Raw genomic sequence first — 16,390 nt, forward strand, 5'->3', positions numbered from 1 at the left:
GAAAGGTGACTTAATTGGGCATGCAGTCGGAAAAAGATTTTATCTGCCGCCCTCATTCACAGGAAGCCCAAGATATATGTACCAAAGCTATCAAGATGCAATGGCAATTTGCAGTTGGTATGGAAATCCTCATTTGTTTATAACTTTCACAGCAAATTCCAGGTGGCCAGAGATCGAAGCTATGTTAAAGTACATTCCAAACCAGAGGCCTGAAGACAGGCCTGATATTGTGGCCAGGGTTTTCAAGTTGAAACTTAAGCAACTACTACACTGCCTAAAGACGGAGCGCTATTTTGGGACGACAATCACAGGTACCTTTTTCAATGCAAAAGACCATAAATAACTTAGATTCATAATACATATATATTAATAAGAAATTAACAATTCCACGGATGTGTACACCATCGAATTTCAAAAAAGAGGGCTGCCACATGCACACATTTTATTATGGTTAAAGAAGGAAGAGGTTGAACTGTCTCGATTATATCGATAGCATTATTCACGCGGAAATACCCGATAAGGACAGAGAACCGAAGCTTTATATGAGGTCGTGTCCCGTTTCATGGTACATGGCCCGTGCGGCGAAGCAAATCGCGATTGCCCTTGCATGGTGAACAACACCGCAGTAAGAAGTACCCGAAGTCATTTAACAAAGGAACTACATTAGACCAAAATGGGTACCCTGTATACAGACGACGCGAAAACAAAAGGTACTTGAGACCCACATGTAGTTATGTTACATAGTTGTAGATCAAATAGTTAAATTATCTTGTGTATTATAACAGAGAATACTAACAACCTCAAATTACCAAAACACACCAGTACTTATAATCCAAACCAAGATTAACAGAGGTTGTTTGATATGTTTAAATTGACCAGGACAATAAAGAAGGGAGACAATTACATGGACAACCGTTTAATCGTGCCGTATAACCCCGGCTTGCTGTTGATGTTCGACGCACACATCAACGTCGAATGGTGTAATACTGCAAGAGCCAACAAGTATTTGTTCAAGTACATTGCAAAAGGGCCGGACAAAGCTACTTTAGTCATAAAGGACGACGCAGCAGATGAGATAAAGTCTTACCTGGATTGTAGGTACCTGTCGGCATCCGAGGCAGCATGGAGAATATTTGAGTTCGACATCCAAGAAAGAAACCCGTCCGTGAAGCGACTACCAGTACACCTGGAAGGGGAACAAGCTGTACTAATAAGGGATGATAACATACTTAAGGTGGTACTAGCGAGGCAGAGCAACGCGGAGACAAAGTTAACAGCATGGATGAGGGTAAATGAGGAGTCTCCAGAGGCACGAGAGCTTTCCTATGCGGAGTTTCCTACTAAGTATGTTTGGGATGACGGGTGGAAGAGAAGAAAGCAAGGAAGGTGCATTGGGAGAATTTCTTACGTCCATCCCACTGCCGGAGAGAGATATTATCTCCGTCTTCTTCTCAACATAGTGAAAGGTCCAAAAAGTTACGAGGAAATACGGACAGTGAATCAACGTGTGTGTCCAACATTCAAAGAGGCATGCTATGCGTATGGACTACTTAATAATGACAGGGAATGGAATGACGCTATGAATGAGGCAAACCGATGGGCAATGCCGTCACAAACTACGAGAACTATTTGTCACAATGCTCTTTGTTTTGTGAAATCACAGATGTAACTAATCTATGGGAGACAAACTACTCCATCATGTCGGAAGACATAGAGAGGAAGAAGAGGAGATTATTTGGGTACCCCAACCTTACCCTCTCAGACTCTGCCAAAAAGACATATACCTTGATTGAACTTGATAAGATCCTAATGAAGTACGGAAAAAGACTAAAGGATATAAAGGGCATGCCACAACCGGATGAGTCAGATGTTGAAGGCATGGAAAATAAGCTCATAATGGAGGAGAAGATGTACGACAAAATACAAATGCAAACGGAATGTGAGGCAAGGAGGAAACTGCTAAATCAAGAACAATTAGGTAACTGGCGGGCAAAATTACATCTACCTAATGTTTATTTTAATTTTGAAGATAAGTATTGTTATGTTTATGAAACGACAGATGTATACGAAGCGGTTATCAAGGCTGTGGACAACAAGACAGATGATGTGATCTTCGTTTACGGTCATGGAGGGACTGGAAAGACATTCTTATATGGAACAATCTCGGCTAAGTTACGTGCTACAAACAGGATTGTTCTAAATGTTGCCTCATCAGGTAAGTATATAAAGACACAGGCACGCTATACATATTAGTACATTCATAGATTAACAAATATATACAAACTACAGGTATCGCGACTTTACTTTTGCCGGGAGGTAGGACAGCACACAGCCGATTCGAGATACCGATTGAATTATTTGACGATTCTACGTGCAATGTGAGACAGAACAGCCAACTTGCAGAACTACTACGGCAAACATCACTAATAATATGGGATGAAGCGCCTATGGACCATCGACACGCCTTCGAGGCACTAGACCGCACGTTAAGGGATGTTGTTAGTTTCAAAGAGCCCGAGGCATCGTCAAAACTGTTTGGAGGTAAAGTTGTGTTACTCGGGGCGACTTCAGGCAAGTGCTGCCTATAATCCCTAAGGGACGGAGACAAGAAGTAGTCCAAGCGTCAATCAGCAGATCGTACATTTGGAAGACATGTAAAGTTTTCCTCTTGAAAAGGAGTATGCGTGTGAGTGAAACAGATGGAAATGTAGAGACTGGGAGGAAGAATCAAGAGTTTAATGAGTGGCTATTGGCAATGGGTGACGGAAGGCTCAGCAGAGAGGCGAGCCACACGAAGACGAAGCTACGTGGATAAAGATACCGGATGAGTATGTTTATAGATCTTTGGAAAGATAGACATTAAAAGCATGGTCCAAGAGATCTATCCCGATTTCTTAAATAGGACAAAAGACCACAATTACCTGAGAGAAAGAGCGATTATCACCCCATTAAATGAGAACGCCGACTCAATTAATGACTACATGGTCGACTTAATGCCAGGCACCTACAAGGTCTACAAGAGTTGTGATGAGGTTTGTGCTTCGTCAATCGACAACGAGGAGCAATTCACAAAGATATCCGACCGAGTACTTGAACGACCTCAAGCTACAAGGCTCGCCGAACCATGAGTGAAGCTAAAGGTTGGAATGCCGGTTATGCTACTACGGAATATAAACCCCTCCAGAGGATTATGTAATGGCACAAGACTAATAATCACACGTACTGGCGATTTTATAGTAGAGGCGACAATCATTACGGGGTCTCAAGTTGGTAAGAAAGTGCTCATACCGAGGATTATGATGACATCCTCAAATACCAAGATTCCGTTCATTTTGAAAAGAAGGCAATATCCACTTAAGCCTTGCTATGCTATGACTATAAACAAGAGTCAAGGTCAATCTCTTACCCATGTGGGTGTATATTTACCTAAGCCGGTCTTCAGTCATGGGCAGCTATATGTGGCAGCATCACGCACGACGTCACCGCACGGTCTAAAGTTTTTCATCGACGATTGTAGAGATATATAAGGGTTACACAAGAAATATAGTATTCAGCGAAGTATTTTCAGATTTACCTACGGTATAAGTTAACTCCAGCTGAACAGTAGGTTACGATTGTTTAGTAATTGATTTAGATCTCAGATTATGGACAGAAACAATTTCGTTTTTAAAGTTTCTCCTCGATGATAGATACCACCGCAGCAATTACAAAGGAATCAATATTTTTTGATCATCTCTATTTATACTACCCAGTCTAAGATTTAAATTGAAGACACGTATTCACATTGATTTATCTTGCCCACTTGGTAAAAATGGGGACACGTAAAATCCACTTAATAGACAACTGGTTCACACATGATTAAAATAATTTCCAAAGTAGAAATAAAGTGGGAAAAAACAGACAATCCACAATTTAACAAGCTTGTGACAATATCAGTTGGGACATCCGACTATCCGCGAAAACAAGAAGATTATCGTTTTGACATGCATAAAAATCAACATCAAAATCGTCTCACAACTTTAAAATAAGTCGACTATACCGAATAGTTAAGGATGCACCGATGATGATGGAGAATCGATTATAGAGATGCGCAATGGAGCTTCGATGCGGCGATCAACGACAAATTTGGTTCAAACATAAATAAGGAAATTAACAAAGGAGAAATAGATGGAAACAAGATTGAAAATCTTCCGTTGGAAGATCGACTCATGAAGAAGATCGTAGGTATATCATTTACACATGCATCAAAATCAAAATAAAAGATCTATCAAAACATAGAAATAAATCAGACTATACCTGATAAATAAGGGGTGATCAGTGATGATGGAGATACGACTATGATGATGCCACATGGTGCTGCTGATGAAGAAATACAAAGCAGATTGAAATAAATCAAAATATGGCGAGGCCATACCAAGGACAAATAAATCAGATTGATTTCGTTGATTTCGTTGATCTCCCAACACAATCAATCTTTTTTCCTGCTGATGAAGCCAAACAAAGCAATGCGGCGAGATAATCTGATTGATATTGATTTTGATTTGGGTTATTCCATAAATGGGTGGACATATAAATCTGGTGTACAAGATGATCATGCTGATAAAGATTTTGATAACAGGATGGCGGTTAGGGGCTTTCATTTGGGTAAAGGAGTTGTGAAGACTGACAAATAAAAATGAAAAATGAACAAAAGGTGGATCAACAGAAAATGTATAGTCATCCCGACCCTACACTTTGAGAGAGATTTGGGAATGGACTAAAAAAGTGGATGTTGTGATGTAATGTTTCTAAAACAACCTTTAGTTTTTAATTCACTTAAAAAGTCTACAAAATTTATCACAATGTATAGTCAATCCGACCATTCACTTTGAGAAGAATTTGTGGATGGACTAACACAAAATCTCATTTGTGACGGCACGTATCCGTCACTTTGGAGTGACGGATACCATTTTCTCTCACAAATGACCCAAATAGAGGAGAGAGGAAAGCACATGGGGGTGCCCCCACCTTGTCCCTCCCTATTCGTTTTTTAAGTGACATTACCCGTCTTCAGCAAGACTAATTGATGGACTAAATAGGTGGATGTTGTAATGTTTCTTAACAAAACTTAAATTTCTAATTCACTTAAAACTAAAAAATTTATCAATATATTAATTCAATTAATCAATTAGAACAAGAAACATCCATATACAAAGTATATCGGACTACATAATATGTAGCCCGTAATTTATATTTACAAAAGGAAAAACGTTCAGTTCTATATACCCGACTCGATTGTGCAGGATTATAAATACCAAAAGTGACAAATAAATTTCAAAAATAACAGAATTAAAACCGTGCATCGCACGGGCAAAAAAACTAGTAGTAATATTTATTTTTAGTATTAGGGTAAAATCGTCTTAGTTCAAATATTTAATATTTGCATGAAACTTAACGCCATGTTCAAACTGCAGGTGACTCCTTATGGATGAGTAATTGAGTATACAACTATACAAGCATTCAATTATTAAACCAGGAGATACACCCCAACCGAGTCGCAATCATTCTTTTTATTTTTTTGTTTTCCTTCCTCTCTAATTCAAATAAAATTTATTAGAGATAAGCACAAATTTTGTTACTCGGTAAGACTAGATGAATATATAATTTAATTTAAATTGACAATTATATATCGAAAAAATTGTCTTAGTTCAAATATATATAATTTTGTTACCAGAAACAACCCGACTCGCTTAACCCAGAATGGACCAGACCAACAAACCCGAAACAAACCTGAAACTCGAAATGACCTGTCCTGACTCGAAATCAATGAGAGACCCGAAGTGACCCCACCCGAATTAGCCCAACCCAAACCCAAACCGATAACCCGTTTTGCCAGGCCTACAATTTATAATACGCGCATTAATTGTGTAAGATCTAAACTAATTTGTTTATTAATTATTCTTATTTTACGATAGATTAGTGTCCCCTACATTGATTTTGTTATTACTACGTGTGATCACTGAGTCCCACTCATGCAATTATGCAAACCACCCTATAATTATAACCGTTTACTCTCATAAATGACCCATGAGAGGTGAGTGGGGAAGCATATGGGGTGCCCCACCTTGTCCCCTCTTCCCTTTTTGTGAGAGGTCACAAGCTTGTGACGAGAATAACCCGTCACAAGCAAGACTAGCTGTAATTATAAAACGGATTCAAACCTAACTTTTATAATAAATAAGTAATAGTCTCTCCATTTCAGTGAATTATTATCTATTTTTTACACAAAAACCAATGCATGTGAAATAAGCTATTAGAGAATATAGATATATTGAGATAGAAAAATAGATAACAAATGAATAATGTACCCAAAAATAAAAGTAGATAACAATTCACCGAATAAAGGGAGTAGTAATATTTATTTTAGTATTAAGGTAAAATCGTCTTAGTTCAAATATTTAATATTGATTTGCATGAAACTCGACGCCATGTTGACTCCTTAGCATTCAATTATTAAACCACGAGATACACCCCAACCGAGTCACAATCATTCTTTTTATTTTTTTTTATTTTTTTTCCTCTCTAATTCAAATAAAATTTATTAGAGATAAGCACAAATTTTGTTACTCGGTAAGACTAGATGGATATATAGAGAGCAGCTAGACTTGTTTACGACTGCATTATTAGCTATTTTAACTATAAGAAGGATCAAATATCATCTCACATATATATAAGATAAATGTTGCTTTTTCCAATGCATTCTGCCAAGACGGTGTTCGAGACATTATGTATTTAGCATTTTAAATTGTATCTACATCGTATACATATGCATGGCCGACATTATGTATTTGAGACGGTCATTTTTATATGCACCGTAACAGGCGGATAATAGCGTAGAAACGGTTTGCTGTGATTTAGACTGTGACGGTTTCCAGTTAGTCGATGAAGCATTAATAACTTGGATTGTTATTGATGTACAAATCTACCTGGTATAACATTATCGATTTGCTCTTGTCACATGGTGCATGATTATAAGAAGTACAATTATCATTATCGACAAATCCAAAATTGTATTCCACAAAACAAGTACATTTTTATGTAACAAATAATGTAGATTGCATGATTTGCATCTAGCTGTCTGATAAAATTTGCACAATTTCCTAACGAATCTCACCATGCTTTGTTCATTAAGAAGGGAAGATCGGAAAAGAGGCGAAAGAGAGTGTCAGAGAACATTATATTATTGCTCCGTTGGTGGACGTTAACTTTTAATGACAATAATACGATTAACAGGTTAACGAGAGGCCGAATATTTCATGAAACGGAACCGGTGAGAAACTTTATTTAGGCAAAATAGTTTTGTGATCCGTGATATTCACGGGATGTTTTGTTTTTAGTGTGATGTTTTTAGTGTTTTTAGAAATTGTAATTTTGTAAAATATCAAACCACATAGTAAGATCGTCTCATGAATAATTGATGATAGATCGTGTACTTAAATAACGGGCATTGACATGTTAACGTAAAGATCAAAATCGATAAATTAAATAAATCAAGTAGGTGAAGAGTGCTATTTTTCAAAGGTAAAATGATGAAAAAACCCAACAAATATCAAAATAAATCATACATTTGAAAAAAAAAAATTATTAGTCATTCACGTTGATGTCGTCAATCTTGTAATTAATCTTCAATATATATTTGTTTAATTAATCCTATTATTTCACTTCTACATATCTTCTTCGTTCTCCAATGAATCGTCCCTATGAAAAAATATAACTCAGTAATTAGTACGAATTACCCAACAAAATAATTATGGTTTATTAGAATTTTGACGTTTATTTTTAAACGTAAAATTGAGCACCAATGTTTAACTTTGAGTATAAATGTGTAACAAATTCTTGCACATATTACGATATATAGTACAAGACAATTACGTCTTTCTTATAAAATATAAATAGTTTGAATTACGAAGACAAATATTTTAATTTTTTGTGTCAATTACGAAAACAAATATGAGATTATGAAATAAATTATCGTTATTTGAACAAAATTGATATCCAAAATTGTTCCAGAGACTTTCCAACCCATTGACATTTGACACAAAATATGTGCTCTTTTATTTGAGATTATCTACTAATAAACAATACATTCATAACTTATGAGTTGATACCTTACATTTTCTTTACCTTTGATATTACCTCATTTTTGTGTCTTTTGCATTTCTTTCCTCTTCAAATTACCCACATGACGTTTTTTTTATCTGCAGTCACATACATTTCATGATACTTTAAAGTTTATATAATAAAAATAAATGTTATTGACCAAAGAGTAAAAACATTAATATGACAACAACTTGGCAAACGAATAATAACATTGTCACATGTAAATCATTTAAAAACCAAATGGAAAAGATAAATTCAGATATAAAGCAAAAAATTCATAAAACCAAAAACATAAAAAATAAAATATACTTTGTAGGACTACACCACCACCACCACCACAACAACAACAACAACAACAACAACAACAACAACAACATACAAATATATGTTCTCATCATAATCAAATAAATAAATTAAACCATAAAATATATAGCCCACAACTTAGAAATTGATGGGTAAATGGAAAATAGGTATTAAATAAATAAATGAAGTGAATATAAATATGTGTTATTAAAACATTTATAGCCATTATACAATCATAGATTCCAATATTTAAATTTTATTTTTAATTTATTTTGTGTTATTGTTGAATAATATAATTGAATGCCGAGAAACTCAAGAGGTGAATTAAATAAGAAAAAATGTTAATGAAAATGGTGGGGGTTAAGCAATATGAAGAGTTTTAATCAATTTATTAACATATTTTACTATAAAAATTAATTAAATAGAAAAAGTATTAATTAATTTGGTGGGTGTTAAGTATTATGAAGAGTTTTAATCAATTTATTAACATGTTTTATTAAAAAAATGAATTAAATAGGAAAAAACACTTAATAAAAATGATGAGTGTTAAATAATATGAAAAGTTTTAATTAATCTAATAACATGTTTTATCACAAAAATTTCAATTTCAATTATAAATTATGAAACTTTGATGCATGTAAATTTGTAAGGCTTACATAAATTTTAGAAAATAATATATTTAAATTAATGTCATGTAATAAAAAGTTGATAATTCATGTCATATTTATTCGCCATGTCACATTAAAATTTGTCATGTGTAGTAAGTGACTTGGCTTTTTGTTAATGCTAGGTGGCATTGTATACGTGACATTTTAAGTTCCCCTTTTAATAATATTGTATAGATTAGTACTTAATCTTGGGTTTAGATCGCGCGATCTCCCATTTCTTGTATTGAAACAGATTATCAAAGACAATAATTAGTCTATTAATTTTCACAAATTCTCATTATAGACGGACACTATCCGTCTATACGTATAGACGAATACCATTTCCTCTCACAAAATATCCATTTATCATAAAGTGGGAAGCACATGGAGGGTGTCCCACCTTATCCCCCTACCCATTTTATTAGAGGTCTTTATCCGTCTGTTCGCTCCACCCATCTATATCAAGACCTATTGATTAATTTTTCATTTTGTATCTGACTCGGTATTAATTACCGTCCTCGAAGCAGAATCTCTAACAAATCCCACTACAGGCTACAGGGTACAGGCTACAATAATTAGTCTATTAATTTTTCATTTTTTGGTGGACGTTAACTTTTAAATTGTTGATGGAATCAACACGCCAAACCTTGTATAAATCCTTTACCTTTAAAAAGAGAGGAGTTCAAGCAACTGTAGCTATGAATAGTAGTTGTTCTCCCTCAACCCTTGATTTCCCCTTTGAATCCCCACCCTCCATTTCTCTCACATTCACTCACACCCACTGACCCACTCCTTTTACGACATTGTTGTATCATTCTCACCCACTCATTTCCATTTAATTTTGGTGATCTGGGTTTTTAGTCGACTTTTTCCTGGGTTATTACGGAGTATTTGAGTTCTTTTAGCTTCGTCAGAGTTTTAATTAATCTTCTTTCGGTAAAAAAACCAAACTTTAGGAATTGGTTTGAGATAGTATGGAGAGATCAGACAATCGGTTGGTTCATATAATGAAGTTAAGCTTGGTATTACTAGAGCTCTTAAGACCAAGATCAAGGTTTGTGACTCTTTTTATTTTACTTCAAATCATACTTCGTAGTAACTCCAATTACATGTTATGATATGAGATCCTCCGGCAATGATTTGTTCTTTTTACTTTGATCCTCCGCTTTTCGTAGACACGCCTTTTACTTTGATCAAATTCTCAAGCCATGAGCTTCATCCATCGCAGGTGGGCTTATAGATCAGCTGACAATCGTGGAAGTTGCTAAAGGTTGTTGCTCAACCATCATCTTGGCTGCAGATTCTTACCCTTTTTGTGCCACTGTTGGTATGCTGTTAGTTTCTTTGTTTACCGGATCTTTGTTACTTTTTTTGTTGTTGTTGAATTGTGGGTTTTGATTGTTTTGAAGAGGTGAGTAGTATAGTATTTCATGATTGGATTGATGGGTTCTTCTCGAATTTGTTTATGATTTGTTTTATTTTGATTAATTGCCTTCGTTGTTTCTTTTGTGATGGAGTGAGTCAATCGGATGGAACTTTGAAAAAGTTCCGAACTTCGACCATGATGACAGTGATTAGCTTGTTTAATTAACCAAAGTCGACTCATTTATTTCAAATTGTTTCTTGTTCATGTTTTGTTTCATGGGTTCTTTCGAATTGGGGTCGTTGGTTGTGGAAAACCACCCATATTAGGACAAGAATGATCATTTAGTTTAGCATTGTTTTTGTCTCAAAATATTATAATTACACTGAAGTCTTGATTGAGCTTCATACCTCGACTATTTGTATATGGAGGAAATGATGGTAAAGTGAGCAAAGGTATCTGACTTAAGTAGATGTTTGTCAAAATAGAGATTGATTAGAGGTTTTAGAGGTATGTGCAAGTGTGGGGGCTCAACTATTTGTGTCTTTCTTATATAATGGCTGCATGGTAATGAAGGTTTATCGTGGTGGTAAGTTATGAGTTAAAAAAAATAGTAGAGCTTGTGATAAAATGGGGAGGACGACTCGTCAACAGAACTATGATTTTTAATTTCAGCCTGAAACATTTCCATTTCTGGAATAAGATTGATTTTTTGGAAGAAAAGAAAATTTGGACTTAAAAGTATAAACTTTTTAGCAGTCCTTAAGGAAATAAGTTATCTACTACTAGGTTGCCTGGTATAGTGGTTTGGTTAGACGACTATTAAACAAATGGGACAAATGTTAATTGGGACTTGGAAATATGATCTTTCTCGTCGGTTGGAGGAAGTATAAATTTATGTAGAGATTTTTAAAATGTTTAATTTAGCATACTGAATGAAGAATTTACTTTATTTCTGGATTATATAGATCTGACACCACCTAGGAAGTATAAATTTAGGTTGCCACCACTTTATTTAGTCTTCTAGCAAACCGTTGTTTCAGTGTTTCACTATATACTTGTGTTTGTTATTCTTAACTGACTGAAAAACATAACATTTACCCTTTGGAGTTTGTATGTCATGGATAACTTGTATGATCGATGTTTCAAGCTTTATCATCTCACATTAATTATCTCATTCATAATTCCCTTGTCATCTGGTTTGGACAGGATTACGGTAAACAACTCGATCTCCGGAGATGAAACAATAATATCAGCAGGAAGAAACTTTGAGCTCGGCTACTTTCAACCTGGTGAATCTTCCAACTGGTATATAGGTATTTGGTACAAGAAAATTTCAGTATTCACTGTATTTAGGGTAGCAAACAGAGCTAATCCCGTCTTAGATAAACATAGTTATAGCTAAAATTTTAGATGGAAACTTGGTTATTACAAACGGACTAAAATCATCACCCATTTAGTCCACATATTTGAATTCGACAACCAGGAAATCAGTACAAGCAGTTTTACTTGATTTAGGAAATCTGGTTCTTAGAGACGGACCTAATACGAGTAAGCCGCTGTAGTAGAGTTTTGAAAATCTTACTGATACTTGGCTTCCTGATTGTAGGATCGAGTATAACAAAAAGACTAGAAAAAGACAGCAACTTTTCTTGGAAAAATGAGGACGATCCTTCCCCGGGTCTTTATACTCTTGAGATAATTCCCGATCAAAAAGAATATGTTATCATGTGGAACAAAACAAAGCAGTATTGGAGTAGCGGATCATGAAATCAAGAACAACAGGTTTTCAGCTTAGTCCCTGTGAGCTGAGGTTAAACTTCATCTATAACTTCAGCTACGTCGATAATGAGAATGAGACCTAATTACTTTCAATATGTATAACCCGGGCTTATTAACTTTAATTTTTTTGTCCTTACCGTCCCTATTGATTTGTATAGAGTTTCCTTACAATCCCTATGCATATTTAGCTTTTTGTTATCAGGGTTGATCAACAACACCTGCCAGCGTCATATTTTCTACATTTATGTAGTTCATGGATTACGTTTGGGTAGAGTTTATATCACCCCTTATGGCTAACTCAGGGCACTTTTATTATTTCGTAATTTACATTTCTTGGTTCATATTCATTGCCTTTCGTGCGTGGTTATTGGTTCACATTTCTGGGTTCATATTCATTTTGGTGCTTATAAATTATCATTGCTTTTATTTGGGTAGTTGTGTATTATATGGAAAGATCTTTTAGGTTATGTGATCATTTAGTTGGATTTTGCTTTCGGACAATTGTCCATCAAATTTGCGGATTATTGTAAGTGAAATCACGGTAAAGTGAAAAAAAAAATTAGCAATTATGACAATGGTGCTAACTGAAATAGGTCTCTGCTTAATTTTTGGGGGTTACACTTGATTGAGTCTTTAGTGTTTGTTTAAGGTTTTACTTTTCAGGGTTGAGTTGGGGTTTTATGGGATTTTGTGTTAAACTGAAGTTTGTTATATCTTAAGACTGGTTATGGATTTAGGTTGCGAAACAAAAATTGCTGAATTAGCTAGATTTTTGATAGGTTTTAACCTAATTTAAATGCGGGGTCTTAGTTTTGAATTTTGATGGTTGTTTAGTGACGGATTTGTTAACACTTTCGAAGGAATTTGTGAGTCCATACACAAAGGTATCATTTGGCTTTTTATATCCTTGTTCCTCACCGTACCAAAGGTTCTGACTTTATACATGGAATTATTGTAACTAACGGAGATTATGATGAATAGGAGAAATATGGTGACCGTTGATGTTTTTCCTCTTGCTCATTTTGCTTATTTATTTTCATCATCGTTTGCCTTTTTCGGTTGAATTCTGATACGTGGGGGTTTTAATGCAGTTTCAGTTGTTGAGGACGAAGAACATCAAGCTCAAGTTCAGCCTTCGATGTAGATTAGATCACCCACAAATTAAAGCTAGCTTGCACTTAGATCGGTTCATTGATGGTGGTTGTGGTAGGCAGTTGTTCTATGCTTGTTCGTGGCAATTGTTGTTGGCTGTAGTTCAGGGTGGTTGTGGCGTGATTGGCGACGGTAGTGGTCGGTGGATGTCACCTTTAAAACTCTCCTAGCTACTCCATCTATATTACTCCGACACTTCACTTAGCCGCCGTGCCACGTGTCCGACACCTACTTGTCAGATACCGACGCGACACTTTGAAACTTCATTTAGACCAAAAAATTGAAAAATTTACACAAAATAGCCGTATCTGACACGTGTCAGACACGACACCCGTGTCGGAGAGTCGGGGTAGCACAGGACTCCATAGATAATCCCTTCAGTAGCTCCTCAAAATTCCTTATGACATTCTCTCATCCTATTTACCTTTACTTAATTTTATCTGTTTTTTTTTGTTTTGTTTTTTTAATAGGTACGGATCTAACCTCTCTCCTAAATGTGTCGATTACTCGGTTTTGCAAGGGAACAAGTGGGAGATTTTCTATTAGGTATCTTCATTTTTTTTCCTTTCTATTTTTTAAATTTAGTATGATTACTGGTTCATTTGGTAATTTGTTTGATCAATTAGATTGCCCATAGTTTATGATGTTTGAGATGTTTCCAGTTTGAGATTATCCATAGTTATTTGATTTTCTTGTTTTTTATTGATTGTTGATCTAATTCTGATGATTAGGTGTTGTCTATCATATTAAATATAGATTATGATGAGGCCGTCACATATAAGAATTAGTGAGCAAATAAACGGGGACTTCTTTTGTTCTTGATGGAGGTGGGAAGTTTTAATATATTGAAACTTGCGATATTTGAATAGATGTCAGTAGATGAAGGTGTTCTGTATTGTTTGTTGCAAGTACTGGCTCGACTATGGCCTGATTTTGTGAATTGACATGGTAGGAATGTTAGAATATGTCTTAAGGTACTTAATTCTCTGGCTCATAGAATTGCACGGTAAATATCTTTCTGGTGTAGATGGATGTGGCAAAACTAGGAGTAGCCATTGGCACATTCCTGTATTTTAGGATGATAAGAAATTCCTCTCTGTTCTAAATTTCGTGTGACGATAAATTTCGTGTGACAATAAACTGGACTCTAAAGAAGTGCATTTCTAGGATTAAGCACTTAAAAATTAAACAGAATATATCCTGCTTGAATTTAGACTCAGTTATCGTCCTTATGCAACCTTTATTTATAATAAATAAATACAATGACTATTGAGAGTGGAATTAGTGTTCAGTGACCAAACATATTCAGGTTTTTTTTTTTTTTTTTTAAAGTTTGTTGAGCATTCAGGCTTTTCACAACTAAGGATTAAGGCTCTGATGATGATGATGATGTAGTATTTTAGTTTTGTAGGCAACTAGGCACATACATTAACTGGGATAAATCACCATTCTCTTTACATAATTGTATTAGTTTTGCAAATTTAGTTAGTATGATCAAACGACAAGGTTCTTGAGGTAGTGTGATCGGTTCGGATAGTGGTTGCCTTATCGCAAATGGAGAGTAAAAACATGTATTCAGGGTGGTCCAATAGCCTATTGATTTTAGCGGGTGATAAAGGAGACGTGTTTAAGAAGTTTGATGCATTGGTGCTTGTTAGGCGGCTCATTTTGAGGAAAAAGTCTGATGGAGTCACAGGTTATGGAACTTTAGGGTTGGATTTTTAATGAGATTAGCTTGTTGTACGAGTCGTTATTAACATTTTTGCCTACTTATTTAGAACACTACTTTTTGTTATTTGAGACAGATTTAATATTTGTGGTTTTATGAGATTAAAGATGTTGATCTAGGATTTGAGGTGATTGTACATGTGAAAGAGATTAGGGATGCCAAAGAAACCATATTTTAGCTAGGTTGAATAAGGCAGTCCGATCTATCAAGAAGAGGTTGGTCTTTAACGAAATTAGTATGTTGCTAAACCCCTTGAACATCCAATTCTAAGCTTAGTTAGGGCCTAATACAATGTTGATTTTGCAGCAAACAAGGTAACCATGACATGACACTCTCATCCTACTGTAAGAGAGCGCGACCAAAGACGGTTTTGATGCTACGGCTAATATCTCTTTCCTTACATAGCGAGTATAATTAGTGGCATGTATTGATATAGATCTTATGTTAAAAATTTAATAGCAATAGTTGTTGCGTCATTCCCTCTCCTTTTTGTACAATGTTTTATATTTTATGCCCCTATTTCGGAAATTCAAATTATCTTATCTTTTATTTGATTTGTATAATTATCAGATGTACCTGGAGTATTTCAAATTATAATTATTTAGTAGCCTAAACAATGCTCTACCTGGAGTATTTCACAAAGAAGTGTGTTCCGTCTCTTTGTTAGCCACTTTTAATTTCAGCCTCGTTTTCTGTTTTCTATTATTTGATCTCTATTCAATTAAACACCCATACGTGGTGTTCCAAATTGTGAGGGTCTTTCTTTAACGTGCTTGTCTTGCATGTATACTAACTACTACTCCCTCCTATTCTTCTTTTTCTTCCCCTTTGGATGGGGCACAATATTTAAGGAAGAGAATAAAATATGAATTGTGAATTGGGTGGGGTTTGGTGATAGGAGAGAGGAATGAATAAAATAAGGAATTGTGAGTTGGGTGGGGTTTGGTGATAGGAGAGAGAAATGAATAATTATGAATTAAATAAGGAATTGTGAGTTGGGTGGGGTTTGGTGATAGGAGAGAGGAATGAATAAAATAAGATTAAAAGTTTCCAAAAAAGGAAAGGGGAAGAAAACCTGAATAATCCGTTTTAGGAAATAGGGAAGAAAATAGAGAATAGGAGGGAGTATGTTTTACAATTGTTAATACCAATGTAAACGACAATTTCCGTTTCTATTTCGATGCCTCTACAGAGGTTTTCTAAATGATTAACCAAATTGGGGTTCCGCGCCCGGTAGGGCGCGGAGCAACAACTAGTAGAGAGAAAGAAGTGAAG

The 16,390-nt window shown here is 35.3% G+C and overlaps 1 protein-coding gene and 1 long non-coding RNA gene across 6 annotated transcripts; both read left to right on the forward strand.

The window, feature by feature from the left end:
* Positions 1 to 1,698: 1,698 nt before the first annotated feature.
* On the forward strand, positions 1,699 to 2,815 carry LOC141641825 (uncharacterized). Its single transcript, XM_074450471.1, has 4 exons — positions 1,699 to 1,978; positions 2,060 to 2,215; positions 2,290 to 2,571; positions 2,700 to 2,815. Exons 1-4 carry the CDS (start codon positions 1,699 to 1,701, stop codon positions 2,813 to 2,815), a joined length of 834 nt encoding a protein of 277 aa, XP_074306572.1.
* A 6,927-nt stretch (positions 2,816 to 9,742) lies between these two features.
* LOC141644006 (uncharacterized) lies at positions 9,743 to 15,690 on the forward strand. Of its 5 annotated transcripts, none has more exons than XR_012543822.1 (7): positions 9,743 to 10,143; positions 10,318 to 10,416; positions 11,662 to 11,768; positions 12,062 to 12,265; positions 13,326 to 13,440; positions 13,857 to 15,330; positions 15,422 to 15,690. It is a non-coding gene; the product is annotated as an uncharacterized LOC141644006 (long non-coding RNA). The 5 variants fall into 5 exon arrangements; XR_012543823.1 differs by having other exon boundaries at positions 9,770 to 10,143; positions 13,857 to 13,932; XR_012543824.1 differs by lacking the exon at positions 15,422 to 15,690 and having other exon boundaries at positions 9,770 to 10,143; positions 13,857 to 13,932; positions 15,235 to 15,415.
* Positions 15,691 to 16,390: the final 700 nt, after the last annotated feature.

This window comes from Silene latifolia, chromosome 2 (genome assembly GCF_048544455.1).
Source record: "Silene latifolia isolate original U9 population chromosome 2, ASM4854445v1, whole genome shotgun sequence".
Lineage (NCBI taxonomy): Eukaryota > Viridiplantae > Streptophyta > Magnoliopsida > Caryophyllales > Caryophyllaceae > Silene > Silene latifolia.